The sequence below is a fragment of the Protopterus annectens genome, chromosome 7.part1 (genome assembly GCF_019279795.1).
Source record: "Protopterus annectens isolate FY-2018-M chromosome 7.part1, PAN1.0, whole genome shotgun sequence".
Lineage (NCBI taxonomy): Eukaryota > Metazoa > Chordata > Ceratodontiformes > Protopteridae > Protopterus > Protopterus annectens.
The window spans coordinates 182,685,014-182,703,610 of NC_056740.1; the positions used below are offsets into that span (position 1 = coordinate 182,685,014).

At 39.2% G+C, this 18,597-nt stretch overlaps 1 protein-coding gene across 2 annotated transcripts in view; it reads left to right on the forward strand.

The window, feature by feature from the left end:
* Window positions 1–18,597, forward strand: part of PLXND1 (plexin D1) — an 817,829-nt gene that overhangs the window by 625,743 nt on the left and 173,489 nt on the right. For both annotated transcript variants that reach the window (XM_044078628.1, XM_044078629.1), the window contains exons 22-23: window positions 1,209–1,321; window positions 13,107–13,214. In XM_044078628.1, the coding sequence (XP_043934563.1) occupies window positions 1,209–1,321; window positions 13,107–13,214 (221 nt within the window). The remainder of the gene's footprint in view (window positions 1–1,208; window positions 1,322–13,106; window positions 13,215–18,597) is intronic.

An 18,597-nucleotide genomic window follows, 5' to 3' on the forward strand; every position in this document is an offset into this window, starting at 1 on the left:
TGAAATGAGCAGAAGACTTGACTCACTGTTGTAGTGGGCACCCCTGTCATCATGGCCCCACAGCTGCTGCCTGAATTACCAGTATTATAATCCACCATTCAATGCATTGCATCCACACCTGAGCAAATATTTTCAGCTGTGATATGATCTATTGAAAGCAGAAATTATTGAAAGTTACCCATAGCCAATTGAAAGGTGCCAACTACTGTGTTGGATGAAATCATGAGATAGCAGGGGTTAGAAATAAGCCCTTTCCCTACTGTTGTGCAATTTCAGAGTTGGCATATATTTAGTTGTGGGAGTGCATGGGAAGTGCTTCTTCCTGCAAAAAGCTGGTAGTGGCATCTTTATGTGCATCAGGGTGTGTGCTGTTATGCCTGTGTGTGTGTGTATGTATATATATATATATATATATATATATATATATATATATATATAATAAAATATGTTAACACATACAGACAACCATGATCTCTAAAGTGCTGCCATCAGTGACTGGAAAATAAATCTTCTAGTAGCCAAGTTTTAAAAATCCTGAGATTTGCTTTATTATTAATGGTCATTAGACCACTGGCATATGATTCCTACAAGCTGGAACCAGGTCATTTAGGTCAATCCACTGGAGAACTCTGTGCTAAGAAAACTAAAGGCTGTGGGTTCGTTTTCAGACTAAGCACTTAAATTTGTATCCAATAGTGATGGTGTGTGCGAACCATGAGAAGGTGTGCAGTGTGAGAGTGTATACGCTGCTTTCCTGAAGTGCCATCAGTAAAATAAGTTGTTAATAAGAGGTTTCATCTAACTGAGTTGGTTAAACATCCTGTGGCACAGCAGAGAATCTTACCTGGTATCCTGTCAGGATTTCATCAGTTGTTATAAATACCACCTCATGTATCCCTGAGGAAAAAAGACATGCTTAAGCAAGTTCAACCAAATTAATAGAATAAATCTAAGAAAAAATACAACTGAGAATGGATACCTAAGTTATTTAGCCTTCTGTGAAAGTTAAAAAACTGCATAATTATTACAAGTAATACTAAAAGAATGAAAAGTATGCTTTATTTACAGTTGTTCTATTTTATATTGCTACTTACGTGTTTCTGGAATAAAGGCAGAGAAAAATAGGATCTATTGTACCAACAATGATAGAAAACTGAAAATTACAAAGGAATCTTGAATGTTATTAATCATGGTTTTGTTTGCCCTAGGTTTTGCAGAACTGCAAACAGACATGACAGACCTTACCAAAGAATTAAATCGTAGTCAAGGAATCCCCTTCCTGGAGTATAAAGACTTTGTAACTCGCACCTTCTTTCCCACCGTGAGTAAAATGACTCCTTTATCAGACTTCACTCAGGCTGTTTCTTTCCTTCTTTATTTTTTTTCTCTTTACCTTATAACAATGTCTGTAGCCACGGTACTCCACACTTCTAATGGAAATGCTGCGCTTGTCCATAGTCTGTTAGTCTCTGTGAAATAATCATATGAGCCAAATGCAGTTTAATTTAATCTGTTTTACTAACCATGCAGTAACACTTCAGCAGTCCTTCTGAGACTGGAACTATCTTGATCACCATCAGCACTCTGAGCCAGGGTTTCTGTACCATAAAAATACTTTACTGCTCCGTATTTTAAGGTGCTGCTGATGCTTTGGAGATCATTTTGAAAGCATAAGAATTAGGTATCACTCTACTGGCACTGTATATACTCATGTATTTCTCATCTTTCTCTGATATTCTTGCATGAATACTTTGTCTTTATGCAACAGAGTACCTTCTGAGTTCGGCTATGTGTATCATTTGTTCCCTTCTGTAAGCATTACATTTTGTTTTAACACTACACTTTGCTGATCTGGGTGTATTTGTGATACCATAGCATTTGTTATCAAGAAGCTTTAATTTCTTTAGCTACACAGAATATTTGGTTAACAAGATGCTCAAAGTTAAGTGCACAAAGCAGTAAAATAATTAGAAAAGGTAGAGCAAAACCAGAACTATAGTCTGAATGTCATCTTAAGTATTAACCTCTGGAGAAATATTCAAACAAGGCAGCTGAAGAACCAGTGGAAAAGAACATTTACTGCAGCGTCTGAAGTTCCTTAAATATTTAATGGGTAAATCCTACCCGGAACATATTTAGAATAAAGACCTCACACTGAGGTGTATCAAATTAGTTTCCAAATCAATCTGTTTCTGAGATCCCATCTGTAATTGGTATCTCAGCTCTGCTGTACAGTATGTCTACAGATTTATAGTTTCTCTGCTATGCACACTGTTTTGCCACTGGTCCTGTTGGCTTAGAGTTTAGATTTTTATTAAAGATGATAAATTAAGGTGTATAGACATTTTTGTTCAAGATATACCACTGTTATTTTGGAAATGAAGTTTACAATATTTATTGGCACTTGCATCAAATGAGGAAATAAAAGAACATAGGAAGTGTTTGAACTTTTACTGCACTGGATTGTATAACTACAATCTAGAGACTTTTACTGTATTGCATTGTGTAAATGCAATCCAGGAATGAATACTGCAAAATAATAGAACAGGCTTTTGTTGAAAAAATACAATTATAAATGAAGATGGAAAATGGGCAATGCTGTTCCATTTGTAGAGAAATCTAATGAAAATCCTTCTGATTCCTGCAAAATCAAACCGATTTGTGTTAGGGCGGACCTGATTAGAAGTGACACCATGATGACGAAGAATGTTAATAGATGATGAGTGGGGAAGACAGAACATCTGGCATGGGGAGCGCTATGGTCATATGCATTTACAATATAACTAGAAGATGTAAAAGTGACCTGCAAGACAGTTGGTAGTGACATGCAACATGATACAAGGGTGAAGTCACAAGAGCATGGATGTAGCAAATCAGTTTTTGTATTATCTTTTGTTTAGTCTCTTCTAAAATATCCTTAGCTACCATAACATAATCCTAGTTAAACTATATACCTTAACTCTTCATCTTATTGTGTCCCCATGAATATTGGTGTTGCTGAACCAATTCATGTGAAAGTACATAATTTTATTGCTATAGCCTTTGGTTTATCTTAATAAATTTGATGCTCCAAAAAGACCTGAAACTGCCTCAGAATGGTTTACAACACCAATGTCATTTTCCAGATGTATGAAGTACAAAAATAATATCATCTGCAAGTGAAGCTAACTTTTCTTAATTACCATATCAAGTATAGCCTTGATTTTCAGTCCCTTATTTATTTATTTACTTATTTTGCCAATGGCTCTAAATATAAAGTAAATAACAAGGGAAAGAGGTCATTCCTCAGTGATTCCTCGGTTCAAACACAGCTTGTCAGAAAGGAGCCCTTCCATTTTAATTCTTGTTGCTGTCCCTTCGTATATTCTCCTGAATAACCCTATTATTCTATCAGGGAGTGCAAATGCTTCCATCGCCATACTTATAAAAACCCAGCTGACTCTATCAAATGCTTTCTTTGCATAAAGACCACCAACAACAGTGGTATTTAATTTCTGCTTCCCCTTGGATCATTATTGTTCTGCTAATCCTCTCAAATGTTTGCCTTCTCTCTACAAAACAACATTTAGGCAGCATAACTTTGCTATTCTCTTAACTAGTTTAGACAGAAATACTTCACACTCATGGGATAAAATTGAAAAAAAAGAAGTTATGTACTTACCATAATGTTCAGTGTGTGTTGTCCATCTCCACCTTTATTCTCACATATAGGTCTGATCTGATCCGTCAGATCCATCTCAGCCTTATGCAAAAGCTCCTGGCCTCCAACTAAGCTCTTGAGCATTCTACCCTTCCCAGAATGCAATTCCCCATTATTTCAGATCTTGTTTGCCCAATAAGGAAAACAGTAGTTATATAAGAAGACAGAAAGTAATACAGTTCAAAGTATTTAAAGAAACATTTCAAATAACAAGGAGTCCTGGAAAGGCCTCATTTTATATCATCCGTTCTTCCAGGAGTCTAGGAAGGGGGTAGGTGGGAGGGTTGTGAGAATAAAGGCGGAGATGGACAAAACACATGGAACATTATAGTAAGTACATAACATCTTTATGTGTTGTTGTCAATCTCAATGTTATTCTCGCATATGGGACAGCATCCCTAGCAACCTGAATCTTGGGTGGCTCATGGAAGAAACATTCCTCAGAATCATCGTTTCAAAAGAAGCTTTACCCCTGGAAGCCAAATCTACTTTGGATGAGTAATAAAAGTTTGAGGGTTTGACCATGTGGCTGCTGTGCAAATATTATCTAGAGATTTTCTGGCCAGAAAATCTAAAGAAGTAGCCACAGCTCTGGTAGAATGTGCTTTGACTGGTTTAGGTAATTGCTTATTTTTGGGTTTTATAAATGAAAGCGATACAATCAGAAAGATATTTTGATATGGTAACTTTGGAAACTGGCAAGCCTTTTCTTGTTTCAGAAAAGGAAACAACTGATCTGTTTTTCTGAAATCCTTAGTTCTGTGTAGGTAAAAATGCAATTGTCTGTGAACATCTAATAAGTCAAGTGTAGCAAATATTCTCCTTTGTTTTGGAAATTCGGGAAGAAAACTTGCAGTTCAATGGACTGATTTAGATTAGTTTTAGAGACTGCTTTGAGCAGGAAGGAATGGTTAGTTAGTAATAAAACTCTGTCTTTGTGAAAAATTAAATACAGTGGCTTTATAGATAATGCCTGAAATTCAGATACCCTTCCTGCTGAAGTAATAGCCACTAGAAAAATGGCTTTCCAAGCCAAGAATTTCAAATCACAATTTGCTGAAGGCTCAAATGGAGAATGAGTCATATGAGATAATACAAATTTCAAGTCCCAAGGTGCCAAAGGACTTTTGTAAGGTGGTTTCAGCAATAAAACTCCTTTCAAAAATGTTTTACAAAGCTTATGAGACATGACAGGGGCACCATTGTCTCCTAGATGAAAATTAGAAATCACAGCTAATTGAGCTGTTACAGTAGATCCAGCAGCTCTCTCACTAAAAGTTTCAATAGAAAATCCAAAATGAAGTGCAGTGGAGCAGTAAAAGGATCAACTTTCTTTTCCATAGCCACACAACAAACCTTTTCCACTTTCTTTTGTAAAGTTTTTGTGTGGAAAATTTATGTGAAGAAAGCAAAATGTGTCTCACTGGAGAAGATAAAAGAGCGTGCCTGGCTATCATTGGAATTGGAGCAGCCATGCTGTGAATTTTAGATTTTTCAAGTCTGGAAGAGCCAGTCCTTGTGCATGCAAAAGTAGGTCTGGAACTGGGATCAGAATCCATGGATCTTTTTGCAGATGAGGCCCTAGAAAGGGAAACCAAATCTGTCAGGGCCAGTAAGGGGTAAGGATGATGATTGTTCTCTTCAACAATTTTGCTTTCTGTAACATTTTGGGACTCAAAGGAGTTGGAGAATAAGCATATAGACGTCCCGGGGGTCAATCATGCACCAGTGCATCCCTCAGTGACTCCCCCTGATGGGGGATTAAGGCAAAATAGCTGCTGCATTTGGTGTCCATGGGTGATGTGAAGAGATCACAGCAAGGCTAACCCCATGTCTGGAAAATTCTTTCCACCAATGAAGATCCTTCCTGCAGACATCGGTTATCAAGATCTTGTGAGACATTGGTAGATCTAAAAATTATCAATTGGTCAACAACAACCATTGCAGAATGCGCATATCAAGGCGGGCTAGGGGTACCAGTACAATTGAAACTGCCATTGTTCCTAAGACTTGAAGTACTAGTTTTGCAGACACTGTTTTCTTGCAAATTATGACCTTGATCTGATTTCTCAATGCCATAAGTCTGTCAGATGGAAGTCTCACTATCATTTTTCTGAAATCTAAGTGAGTTCCTATGAAAATCAGATTTTGACAGGGTTCTAAAGCAGATTTATCAAAATTCAAGGCAATTCCCAGATAGCAGCAAAGATTTATAGTAGTTTTTCTTGAGCTTAAGAGTTAATGTCTGGTCATGGCGTTTAGGAGCCAGTCATCTAGGTATGGAACCACTCAGAATCCTTGACATCTCAGGTGAGACTCAACCACTGCCATGCATTTGGTAAACACTCTGGGAGCTGTAGAGAGACCAAAGGGCAGGGCTCAAAATTGGTAATGACTGACTCCCACCTGGAAGTGCAGATGCCTTCTGGAGCACCTGTCCATCTTTATATGGTAGTATGCATCCTGATGGTCTATTGAGCACATCCATTTGTGTTTTCCTAGAAAAGCAAGAATTGACTGTAGAGTGACTGTTCAAAACTTGCTCTTTTTGATGACTTGTTTAGATTGCTGAGGTCCAGAATAGATCTCCAGTCCACTGTTTTCTTTGGAACCAAAAAGAAGCTTTAATAAGTTCTGAATCCTCTTCGGTCTGAGGGGACTTAGTGGATGACTCATTTATCTAGCAACTTTTGTACTTTTGTAGTTGCTTGATCTCTTTAATCCGCTGGCATGTCCGGGATTCTTTTGTTTTGAGGTAGGGAATGGGCAAAGGGGATGAAATAACCTCTGGATATTATTTACTGCACCCATCTATCATTTGTAATGTGAAGTCAGGCCTTTCGGTGCAGAGACAGCTGACCCTCAATTGCCTCCAGAGGTGAGCAGTTGGGCCTCCTTTCAGGAATGCTGAAAGAGCTTGTTAAAGACAGAATCTCTAGAGCCTTGATTTTGCAGGCCTTCCCTGCTGCAAGAACTGTGTCTTCCATTATTGCTCCCTCCTCTGCCTCTGGGGGGAACTTTCACCCTGTGTGTCCTGGAAAGACTGTTGATATTTTCGGGACCATATCTTTCCGCTACCTTTTTGACCTTTAGGATAAGGGCTGGTTTGATTGGAAAAACAGACTCCTATATAAATAGCCAGGGAATTGTTATGGCTAGGCTTGTCTAGGCCCTAGGGCTGATAGCCTAGTACCAACCTATGAACCTATGAGCCTATGGTAGACAAGGTCTTGCCTACCTGTTCACACCTGGTGAGCGTTTCTTTCACTTTGGGCCTAAATAGAGATAAACCATCGAAGGGGGCGTTCACAAAGGAAGACTTGAAGGGCTCCACAAAAGTTGCATCCAGGCCTGCCTCCTAATAGAGATACCTGAACCTCTGGCTCTACTCACTCCATCCATTGCATATGAAATCAGTCTCATGCAAGAGTTAACTACTGAATTTAGAGTGGCAAACTGAGAGGCTACCTTATCTGAGACCTCATCATCCACACCTCCTTGTAGGGTATCTGATATCTCTTTCAGCAGATCCCTTTGCAGCCAGTAAAATGCATCAAATAATTCAGCAAGCACAAAGGAAAGCCTGCTGAAGAAAAGATGTGCTTCCCATATCTATCTATCATCCTAGAATCTTTATTAGGAGGATGAATAGTGGAACTGGTCTCAGAAAGTTCCTTTTTATTCACTGTCACCATGGCCATTGCATCTACTGCAACTCCCTTGGTAAGAATCTTTTTATCAGGGGTTGAAGTGATATACTTATTTGACCTCCTTAGAATTGGAGCTATGGTGTCTGGGGTCTCTCATGCCTTCTGAGAAAGTAACTCAATAAGCTCATCGGAAGGCAGAGTCACGAGGTGGAAGGGTGGGACCTGAAAGCTTTCAGGTATACTGACTCCTCCCCTGAAGGGGTGTTGAATTCCCAGTCATCTCTGTTTTAACAATTCTAAAATGTCTACAAAGGAGACATCCTCAGGAGGAGACTCTGGGGAGCCCTCAGCCTCATCAAAGTCAGTATCTGTGGTGACGTACTCCTCTGAGAAGTCCAATGTTTCCTCTTGCAGGTTCTCTTATGAGGGACTTCTTCAGTGGGATAATTTGAGAAGGTTCAGAAGAGATGGGGGTCTCCCTAGTGACATCCTGTGGCTTGGGATCTCACTGTCCCTGGGGAAGAACTGATTGAGAGGTAGAAGGCACAGGTAGGGGGATGGGATGGAAGATCCTAGGAAGATTGGACCCTTGACTGAGAGGCAGTCAAAGCTTTCCTCATGGCCTCGTATGCACCCTGCCCATGATCCAAGGAGCCATCTGGAACTGACGAAAAACCCATCACATCCAAAGGTCTCCCTCAATCCAAGGAAGGAAGATCTGAGACCAAGGTAGAAGCCGAGCTTAACTGCACCAAAGCTCCGAGATGCAAGGTTCAATCTGAAGAAAAGGAAGTCGGATCCCTGCCCGTGGGTCCATGCAGAAAGCTATGGCTCCTGGTTTCATCCTGTTCCAACAGAGCAGAGGAACTCAGTGTCTAGGTTTGAGCAGAAGAAATAATTGATCTCTGATCTGACAAGGTCACAACCTGGACATCCGGATCTCCCTGCTCTGAACTCAAGAGACAGGTTGGAGGAGGAAGAGAAGGAGGAGAAGAGAGGAGTGACTTCTCTAGATGTGACGCAATAGGTTCTGATCTAGCAGTAATTTAGCTAAAGCTGGTGTCTTCAGCTGCCTTCAAACCACCCTATCCACATCTTCATCAGAAAGACTCCTGGCTGAACGGGTGGAAAAGGTTGGAGATCTCTGTAAAACTGGAGAAGGGAGCTGAGAGGATACTCTTTCCAATGATAGGGATCAGCTCCATATAGTGAAATAAAACTCCGCACATAAGGCAGCTGCAAGGTCTCAACCAAACATGAATAGTTCAAAAACATAAGACCAGAAAACAGTCTTTTTCAGTTTTAGTAGTAAAAACACTGCTCAGTTCTTTGATATTTCTTTCTTTGCAAACTACCATACAGACTGGGTAATATATCTTGCCAGTTGCAGCTGTTCGGCTTTTTATATTGGGCAAACATCAAAACCATTGAAGTTTAGAGTCTCTGAGCACCTTAGTGATATCAAACATCAGAAATTAACCAATGCCCTTTATAAACATACCATACTGCATAAAAATGCTGTGTTCAGCTTTATAGTGATTGACAGAATAGGTGGGTCCAGATCCAATAAATCTGGTTGGCATGAAATATTAAATGGAAAGGAGAAAAAATGTATCATTAAGTTAGGTGGTTTATTTAAACCCGAATTAAATGAGCACATTTAATTGGTCACATGATTATGCTCTAGTTATATATAAAGAGTAAAATTGATGCAATTTATTCACACTGATGAAGACTAAATGACAGTATAGCCGAAACCGGTCTGATTTTTACTGTATATGTGCTTTTGCACAAGGAAATAAAAAGTTTTGATGAAGATAGCCACTGTTTGCTAGTCTTATATTTTTGAACTAATCAGTTCCATATAGTTACAGTTTTCAGAGCCGAGGGAATCGGAGCCGATAACTTAGAATGCTCCGAAGTTCCATCGGATCCATGAGCTGACTGCTCCAAAAAACTGTTGGAGCAGACAACTTTGTCAGCTTTTGGGCCAGCTCTGAAGACTCTGTCAGCGACAGTGGTGTTTTTTTTTTTTTTTTGGTTTGTCAGATTTCAGAGTGGAAGAAGAAGTAGAAGAAGAAGAGGATCCAGGTTTGGAGAACTCCTTTCCACCTGAAATAGCTTCAACAAAGGTGCCTGAGATCATACCCTTAAGCATAAGCTTATTACTCCTTTCTAGGAGAACTCTCTGATTAAAGGAGTGACATATACTGCAGGACTCCTACAAGTGTAATGGCATGCGTGAATCACTCAAGGGTATTTTCTTGCCGCATTGAGTATTTTTTAAAGCCCTCCCTTATTTTAACAGCCTAAAACAAACATGAGCAAAAACGCACTATAACCAATTATCCTAAAGAGCTATGTAAAGAGAAAAACTAGAGAAGACTGTATGAAAAAACTAAGTTGAAAAAATTTAAATATTATGAAATATTATGAAACATGAAGAAATATGAAGAAAAATTTGTCACCTAGCCCAGAGCTAGCAAACGGATGACATTTCCGGCAAATGAGATCTGAGGTAATGGGTATGTGCATTCTGGGAAGGGTAGAATGCCCAAGACCTTAGTTGGAGGTCATGAGCTTTCGGATAAGGCTGAGACGGATCGGACAGATCGGATCTGACCCATATGTGAGAATAAAGGCGGGATTGACAACAACACATCACCTGTTTTTTTTTTTTTGTTTGTTTGTTTGTTTTATTTGTCCTGGGCTTGAAAATATTTTATGACTAGCGACAGAGATTTTCCACTTAATTATGCCCTTTGCTTAGTCCTGCCTAAAAATATGAGCATAAAACAGTTAAACGAAGAGAAAGAAAAAACTGCTGCTCTTATGGATAGAATATGAATAAAACCCAAATAACATACATACATACATACATACATACTTACATACATACTAGAAAAATGTTTATTAAACATTTTATCATATAAAATATAAAATATAATAGCCTTATAAAGCCGTGAGTATCCCTGCCCTGTGCTCACCTGACTCTGCATCTACCTAGATGGCTTCCCCTTAACCAGGAATTTTTTCCCCTTGATTTTTGTACATGGCCCCTACCCACCCTAAGTGTTTGCCTTCTGCTACCAAGCCTTCTGAAACAATTACTGGGGTCCCTAATTTGATGAAGTCAAAGATCTTCCTGATGTTAAATAGGCTCAACGTTACCTCTATCCTCCTATCTCCATCTTCTGTTTCCATCAATATCAACAGTGTAACCAGTTGTCTGCTAAGGACCTTCCCTGGACTAACTCCACATAATACTTTTACACGTATTTTAGAAGACTATTTTTGAAGCTAAAGCTTTGGATAGAATTTTGTGATCAATATTTATGAGATGAGTTTGAATGCTCCAGACTAAATTATTTCCGTGAAGTCATTGAGGTTAAATGTTATTTTTTCTTCTTTCACTGAACCATTAGGTTCTCGGGTTACTGTTGAAGAGTTTAAGTAGTACTCTTTCACCTCCCCATTCACTGATTATAGAACTCAGGTAGATACCAGTGCACCCCTACTGTACCCCCATGCACTTTTTATTTGGATGATCTTCTTAATTTCCTTTAAGTCCACCTCTGTAATTTTCCCACTACCATGCTGTCTCCACTTTTGTTTTTCCTTCCCTGTACCTGCTACACACAGCTGTGTTTATTTTTTGTGTCTTTCGGCTTTTCCCGGTTAGGGGTCGCCACAGTGGAACTCCGGTCTGCTAATGATTGGCAGTAGATTTTTACATGCCAAGTTGCCAGCCCTGATGCACAACCTTCAAGAAGGTACACCCATTCACGCATGTCTCCACACAGAAGACACTCTAGCTGAGAATCGAACAGGACAATGTCTTACTGTGAGGTGACAATGCTACCGCAGCACCACCACCGCAGTCAAAAGTTTAATTTCCTATTTCATGTGTCTCATTTGTAACTCGTTCCATCTTCCTCAGTTTCTTTAAGAGATATCTACTGTCTCTTTTAAATGCCTTGCAACAAAGCTACCTATTTTGTCTCAGTGTTCCCTCCAAAATGTATTTCTTCATAAAATTTCTGTCTCACTATTTAAGACTTCTATCAGCTGTAGGTCACTTCCTGCACCCTCTTTCTCCAATCTGTCTTACACTGTTGACTCATCACAGCATGCAACCTCTCAGTTGCCTTCATCATATTCTTTCTGTTGTTCCCTGTCTCCCATATTATCCATCTCCTTACTGCTGTTTTTACTCCATCCTGCTATTCTAGTGTCTGTTCTGCCCCCATTTTCTTTTTGGATAGTCCTGACCCCTTTCTTTAGCAGCTCTTAATATTGTGCTGACCCATATTCCCCTTTCCTCTCTTCCATGTATTCACCTTCTGGTACAATGTCATAGGACATAGTCTAGTAGTTTCCTTTCCTAATTTCCACTGTCCTTACCTTATTCCTGAAGCTTGTTCTCACCAAGAGCCATTCCAACCTCCTCCATTGCTTGCTTTCCTACTGTGTAAATGTGAAATGCATGGCATCCCTATGCTTGTCCCTCTATCCACCCAGATATCTACCCATTCTCCCCGCTCCCCTTCCTCCCATATTTCCTTCCATTTATATTTTATTCTGGTCCCCCTCCTGCACATTTCTTATATTTCTAATTAGCTCACCTTCTGAATTTCTCCTTCTTCAGCATAAAAACTCTTCTTTGTCCCCACTGGGGCATATAGGCTTCCTGGTCTCCATATCTTCCCCTCAGTCTCCCCATGCCAGATCAAATAACATCCATATATCATATTAAATAATATCCATATCTTCCCCTCAGTGTCCCATACCAGATCAAATAATGCCCAGACAGTCCTAAAACCCATTCCTTCCTTCCTGGGAATCTCAATCAGCCTTCTGTGCTACAGAAAATGTCAAGTGGCTGGGAACAGGCCAGCTTTTCTTGGGGGGGGGGGCTCCTGTGGCAGGTCATCTGAGTTCCACTGTTGATATCTTTTGAGGGAAAAGCATGCCTTCATATATCATGTTCCCATCAGTTTACATTGCAAATGCATTGGGAGTCTGTGGCCTCAGTGGGCTCGGACTCTACTGAGTGTCACAGCTAGTGCTTCTGATAACTGTTACCCATGTGGCAGGCCAGAAATGTTTCCTTCCCCCAGGATTGGCAAGCTGGTGTACTGTCACCCTTCCCAGCTAGCCCCTACAAGCATCCCCTCCGCTAATCAAACTTGGGTCACCTGCACATAGTCAAGTCTGGTTATTGTCCAGCATTTTTGCAATTTTCATTATGAATGCTCAAACACCCTCCTCCTTTCCAGATTAACACCTTGATATCCCTCCTCACCTCAGCACCTCACTGAGTTCTTCTTCTGAGCAAAACCAGAAAAATTCAAACTCATTTTTTTCACTAGCACCCCTTTACATATATGATCAACTAAGAGGTTGCAATATCTCAAATGAAGGAAATTTCCCCTCCTATAATCTCGGGTACTGCAGTAACATAGAAAGGGTGGAGTAACACAGGTGTTGGCTTACTAAATCTGTATATTTTATTTGTTTCTGTTATAAATCTTGAAAGGTGCAATAAAAACTGAAGTGATTATAAAACATATAGCTGTGTTATACCATAGATTCCAGCATGCATAATGAAACAGATCTGCTTACAGAAAGGTCTAATTGGATTCCTTTAATGCTGTTTTCAGTCTGGTGTATAAAATGTGAAAAAGCACTGAAAAAAATCTGTCAAAAGCACAACGGTTTCATTAGTGTTAGCAACAATATGTTTCTTGTTACAGACTTCATGTGAAATTCAGGCAAGGTGTATGCAGCCTGTCTATGAGAACTGCGCCCCCAAAATGTACCCAAACAAAGAGTGCCAGCCTCTTCTTTTGAATGAATGGAAGGTATGTTGCCATAAAGTTTAGAGAAATTATGGTGTTACTCTGCAGGTATTGTTTATTTACAGACTCTGGCATTTACCATGTGATTTCAGGTCTGACAGAACGAAATGTCCAATGTGGGTGCTGTTGTATCATAAAGGATTAGTTGCTTCTCAACATGAGGATGCTTCATTTGGAAAGCAAGAAAGAGTTAAGCATGTAATAATTTAATGACATTATTACATCTTCTACATCCTCAGGTTCTGTAATTTAGCTTTTGTCTTGCAAAACATCCAAAATTTGGTAGAGGTCAGAAAATACCCAGTTGAAAAGTACTGGGCCCAGAACTTAGCTCTATTATACGCCTTTATGGAGCTCATCCATGCTGACTTAATACCTTGTATTACAACTGCTTGTTTCTTATTTGACAACTACCGTTCTATCCATCTTTTAATAGAAAGATTGATTTTAAGTTTACACAATTTGACTAATATCTGTTCATGGTACATTTTGTCAGATGTCTTAGAGACATCAAAGTATATGACTACACACCTACATGTTGGTCCCTTAATGCTGCAATTCTGTTATATAACCTCATTTAGCATGCCAGAGTTGAACATCCATTTATAAATCCAAATTGTGTTTGATCCATATTACAGCCATATTTGTTTTTTTCTGATCAGCTGTATAAGGGGACAGCATTTAAAACATATGTCAGGTATGGAAGTGAAGCTAATAGAGCAATAGCTGGAGATGTTTTGTCTATCATCTCCTTTATGGATAGGGACCACAAGTGAATTAGTTCAATCATCAGGTACAAATCCTCATCTCAGAATCTCATCAAACATTAAAGTTATTGGATTAACTGATTCTTGGGATATATTGTTAATTAACTGAACATAAATTCCACCAATTCCCATACAGCATGTATTTCTGACCTTTCTTTAGAGATTCCCTGCCATCTTCAACAAGAATGATAGGACAAGTTATAAGTTCCATTTATATCAATATATGTACGTATACACACACACACACACACACACACACACACACACACACACGCATGCGCACACACACACACACACACACACACACACACACACACACACACACACACACACACACACACACACACACACACACACACACACACACACACACACACGCATCTGCAGATTTTTACTTAATATGTTGCTATATCTGGGTGTCTACATATGTGTTCAGGTTCCAGGTTTTGCCCACCTACCACTTGGAGTGGTTGTATGTCTTTGTATATGCATTTATTTATTTATTTAGATTTGTTAACTGATATAATATACTGATCAGAAGTACTGGTTTAAGGCATTGCCTGTGTTCCTCTTGCAAAAAAACACAAGACTTTGTAGTCAAGTTCGCATAATTTGAAATCATGAATCATCAAAGAACTGTAAATTGCATACACAGGAATATATAAGTCTAAGAATTTGTGTATATAACAAAATCAAACAAATACTAGTTTCAATCTTTTACCAACAGAATAAAAAATAAAACACAGAAAAGTATATGAAATGATTCCACATAGGAGTGTCAGTGGCACAACAGGTAACTCACCTGCCTTTTGGCGTACAAGGCTGTGTGTTTATTCCCACACCAGGTAGATAAACTGCTGATACTGCAGTGCAGCATAAGGCGGTTACTGCTGTCTTGAGTGTGTCGTCCTTTGGATGAGATGTTAAACCAAGGCCCCATCTTCTTGAGTTACTGATACTTCAGGTGGATGTAAAAGATCCCTTGAGTAGGTGAGTTCTCTGACACCCTGGCCAAATTTCCTCTAGTAATATTAATATCACCTTGGGTGAAAAGAGAAAACTAGCCTAGGGGGAATAACCCAGTCAACAAGGGATAAATGCAAACATAAAAAAATAATAAATAAAAAGGATTAATTATAATGTAGTGCAGAAAGAGTAATTTGATAGGGTGTTAAATGTGTGGGAGACCAGCTGAATGCTAGAGGAATAATGAAAGAAAGGAAATTGTGAAAAGAATGTGTGTATATAGTTACAAAATCAGAAACCAATGTGGTTGTTGCCAAACAGATTTGTATAAATAATTCAGAAACCAGACAGCAGCAAGGTCTTTGCAAAAAGAATGTATGTAAATATTTAAGAAATCAGAGAGCAACATGGCTGAAATAGGGCCTAGTAACTTCAATATGATAGCACATGCCCATGGGCTCACACAGGAGGGATTGTGCAGACAGGCTGCACATACTGGGAGGATGACTGAGATTTTCAGGTGACATCTGCTCTAGCAAAATATGAACACTGGCTTTATCTTTTTGGTACTTTTTACATGAGTTTAGCCTGCAAATTTGCACAAAGGGAAATATTTAAGGGTTTACAATAGAGTTTACCACAATTTAGGGTCTAAAACAAAAACAATATGTGGTCACTACAATATAATTTGTTGCAGAGTGTTCTGAAAAGTGGAGCATTATTGTGTAATGCACAAATGTGGAAGTCTGAGGTTATTAAGGGCAGTTGTCCAACTAGGAATGGGGAGGAATCCTGAGTAGTTTAAACAAGAGAGAGCCTGGGATGGGTTTGCTCTATTTCTGTGCAGTACACCAGAAGGAAGAAGACTTTGTGAAAAAAGAAACAGTGGTTTTCTCTAAAAAGAGCGGAACAAATTAATATTTTAATTCTACTACAGGCTGAAATTTAGAGAAGTTATTTTTAGAAGCAGTTGCACTGAATGGCAATTCATATTCCAGATGGACCAGATAGTACTTATATGTATTGCATTCCTACCATTGAAGCAAGGAAGTGAGAAATCTTTCTAGCCCAAAGGAGCACCCTGTTGGCCATAGCATTTGTTCCTTCTGGTATTTAAACAACTGAGTTTTGTCATGCTAGATTCCTAGGCATATAAAATGGACTTTCTAGTGGAGAAAGAGAGGGAGACAGAGAGAGAGAAATCATTAGGGACTGTAAATATATCAGTAATGAGTATTGCTGAGTGTTACTGATCTGTATCAGAGATCATCTCTCTGCACTTTGTTTAGTAGGGGGTCAAGTTAATAATTTAGCATTGAAATGGAAAAGATGAGATTCAGACAAGTGAAACATTTATTGTGTAGTAAGATAGGATGGAAAGACAGATGACTGTATCATTGCTGCACAGGATTAATGGAAGTTTGTGGAGCTCTGCAGTAGTCTGCTAGCAAAAAAGAAAAATAGCATAGGATTAGGATTGGATCCAAGGAAGCCTTGTTTAAGAGCTGCTGATCTGGATATGGAGTTGCCTACTTTCACTGAGAAGGATATATCTGCATTAGAAAGTTAGTCAATCAGCAGCTTTGGTGTTTAGGCCTCAGTCTATAATCTTCCATAATAAATGCTATAGTAAGGTGAATGAAGACTACACCATTTAAGTTGCCCTTACCATGTTGAGAAGTATGTCATTTGTCAGGGTCCACAGAGCAGTCTGAATGTTTCTTCCAAACCATAATCTATACCAGTGCCTAGACTTCATCTCATATTGTTTTTCATAGGAACTGATCTGTGTGTGTATGATTTATTTAACAGATTTTGCCTAAAGCAGGAAGGATGAAAATAGGCCTGAAGCCTCCAAGGGCACTTGGGAAGTTTAAAAATAATAGCAAATAGTAAGGGTTTTGAGATAGAGAAAATAAAGATAAGGTGAAATATTACTGAAAGAAAGTTCTTGCAGTTACTGATGACCCATGATATAAGGGAGCCTGATTTAAGAGGGCTCTCATTTTGAATATTGTCCAAGAGAGTTGCCAGTTTCATGATGATGTATCCATCTAGAGCAGTATAGTTGGAGGAGGGAGGACTGAAAGTTGCCTGTGTCAGTGATTTGGACAGAAGACTTAGGAAAGGAAGGACATTAGAAGAATTCACTGATAAAATCAATGACTGAGGCTGGACCTTTAGAAGTGGTGATGGTATTTTAAGAGTGTAGACTGAAGTAGAGTTAGTTTCTTTCCAAAAGTGTTTAGGGTGTGACAGCAATGTCCAGCTCTCACCCCATTAACACTCGTACAATAACATTCTAATTGACAGACGTCTTTCCATGCATAGCACCCAGCATCATCTTGCCTCTCTTTAACTACTAAAATTTCTTTCCAAATGTGTTGCACTAAAGGTAACAGCTTTTTTTCTACCTGCATATTTTCCCATTGCTGGACTTCCACATGCTTGTGCCATGCTTGCAGGATGCAGGGCTGTGACCACTCTGCAGAGGCCATCAACTTCCTTTCTAAGCTGTATAATTTCCATCAGTAAAACATCTAGTTATGGTACAAGCAAGACCAGTTTGCAACATTTTATCATCTATTCAGTGGGGTAAAACAGTGAAATGGTGCCTTAAGTGGAGGATGGACATTTTAAATCAGGGTGCTGTAGACAGTGCATGCTATGGCACCCCATGAGACAGTCTTTTCAAGACATTGTCCATTCTTCATTATTGCATATCTTGATTAAAACAGCAGAAGCTTCATTTAGGCTGTCTAGACCAAGTATACTTTTATGTGCTTTTTAAAGTTTCATTTTCAAATACTGTAGTAAAGTATTTTTTTGAAATTTATCACATCTCTCTCTCTGTTAAACCCTCACCCATTTCACTGTCTCCCAAAACCCCAACACCTGCAGTTTGGTGCAGAAATTTAGTACAATGTGCTACTAGATCTAGAACCTGCTGTAGTCCTGGATTTGTTTTCTAAAACCTCTGTTTCCTACTGTGTAATCCTGAACAAGTCATTTATTCTGACATTGCTCCAGGGTCATCGCTGAAAAGAGAGTGCATGCCCAACTGGCTTACAAATGCAATTTCTTCCTTTCCTAGTATATTACTTCAACTACTTTTTGTTTTCCTACAGCACTGTATTCCACCTTAGTGACCTCCCTTCCAAAACTGCTCATTGTACTCTGCTCATTCTTACCTACCATGTTATCCTACCTACTCTGCACTACAGTCACAGTAATTGCTCCTTTTGTTCTCCCCAGTAACATCATTTTAGCTGATTTCAGTTTACCTATTTTTTTATGTTCTACATTTCTTTCCTCTTCCTTTTCTATTTAACTCAAACTAAGCAGAGCCTGATGTTCATCATGTTTCACTGTTGCAGTCATTACAATCGGGTTATCCTGCTGGCAGCCTACCCGCAGTCGGCCTGAATTCCAAAGTCTAGGTCCGGTATCGGTTGCTGTCGCCTCTTCCCTGACGTCAGTGCGCCAGGGGTATAAAAGATGCAACCGACGTCATTTTCTTCAGTCACATGATCACCCAGGAAAAATGGGTTCTAAATATAGTTGCACAAGGCTACAGGTTCCACTTTCACACCCTGCCAAGCCAATACGGTATGCCAGATCTGCCACACAATCAATGGTCAGAGGCACAAAAA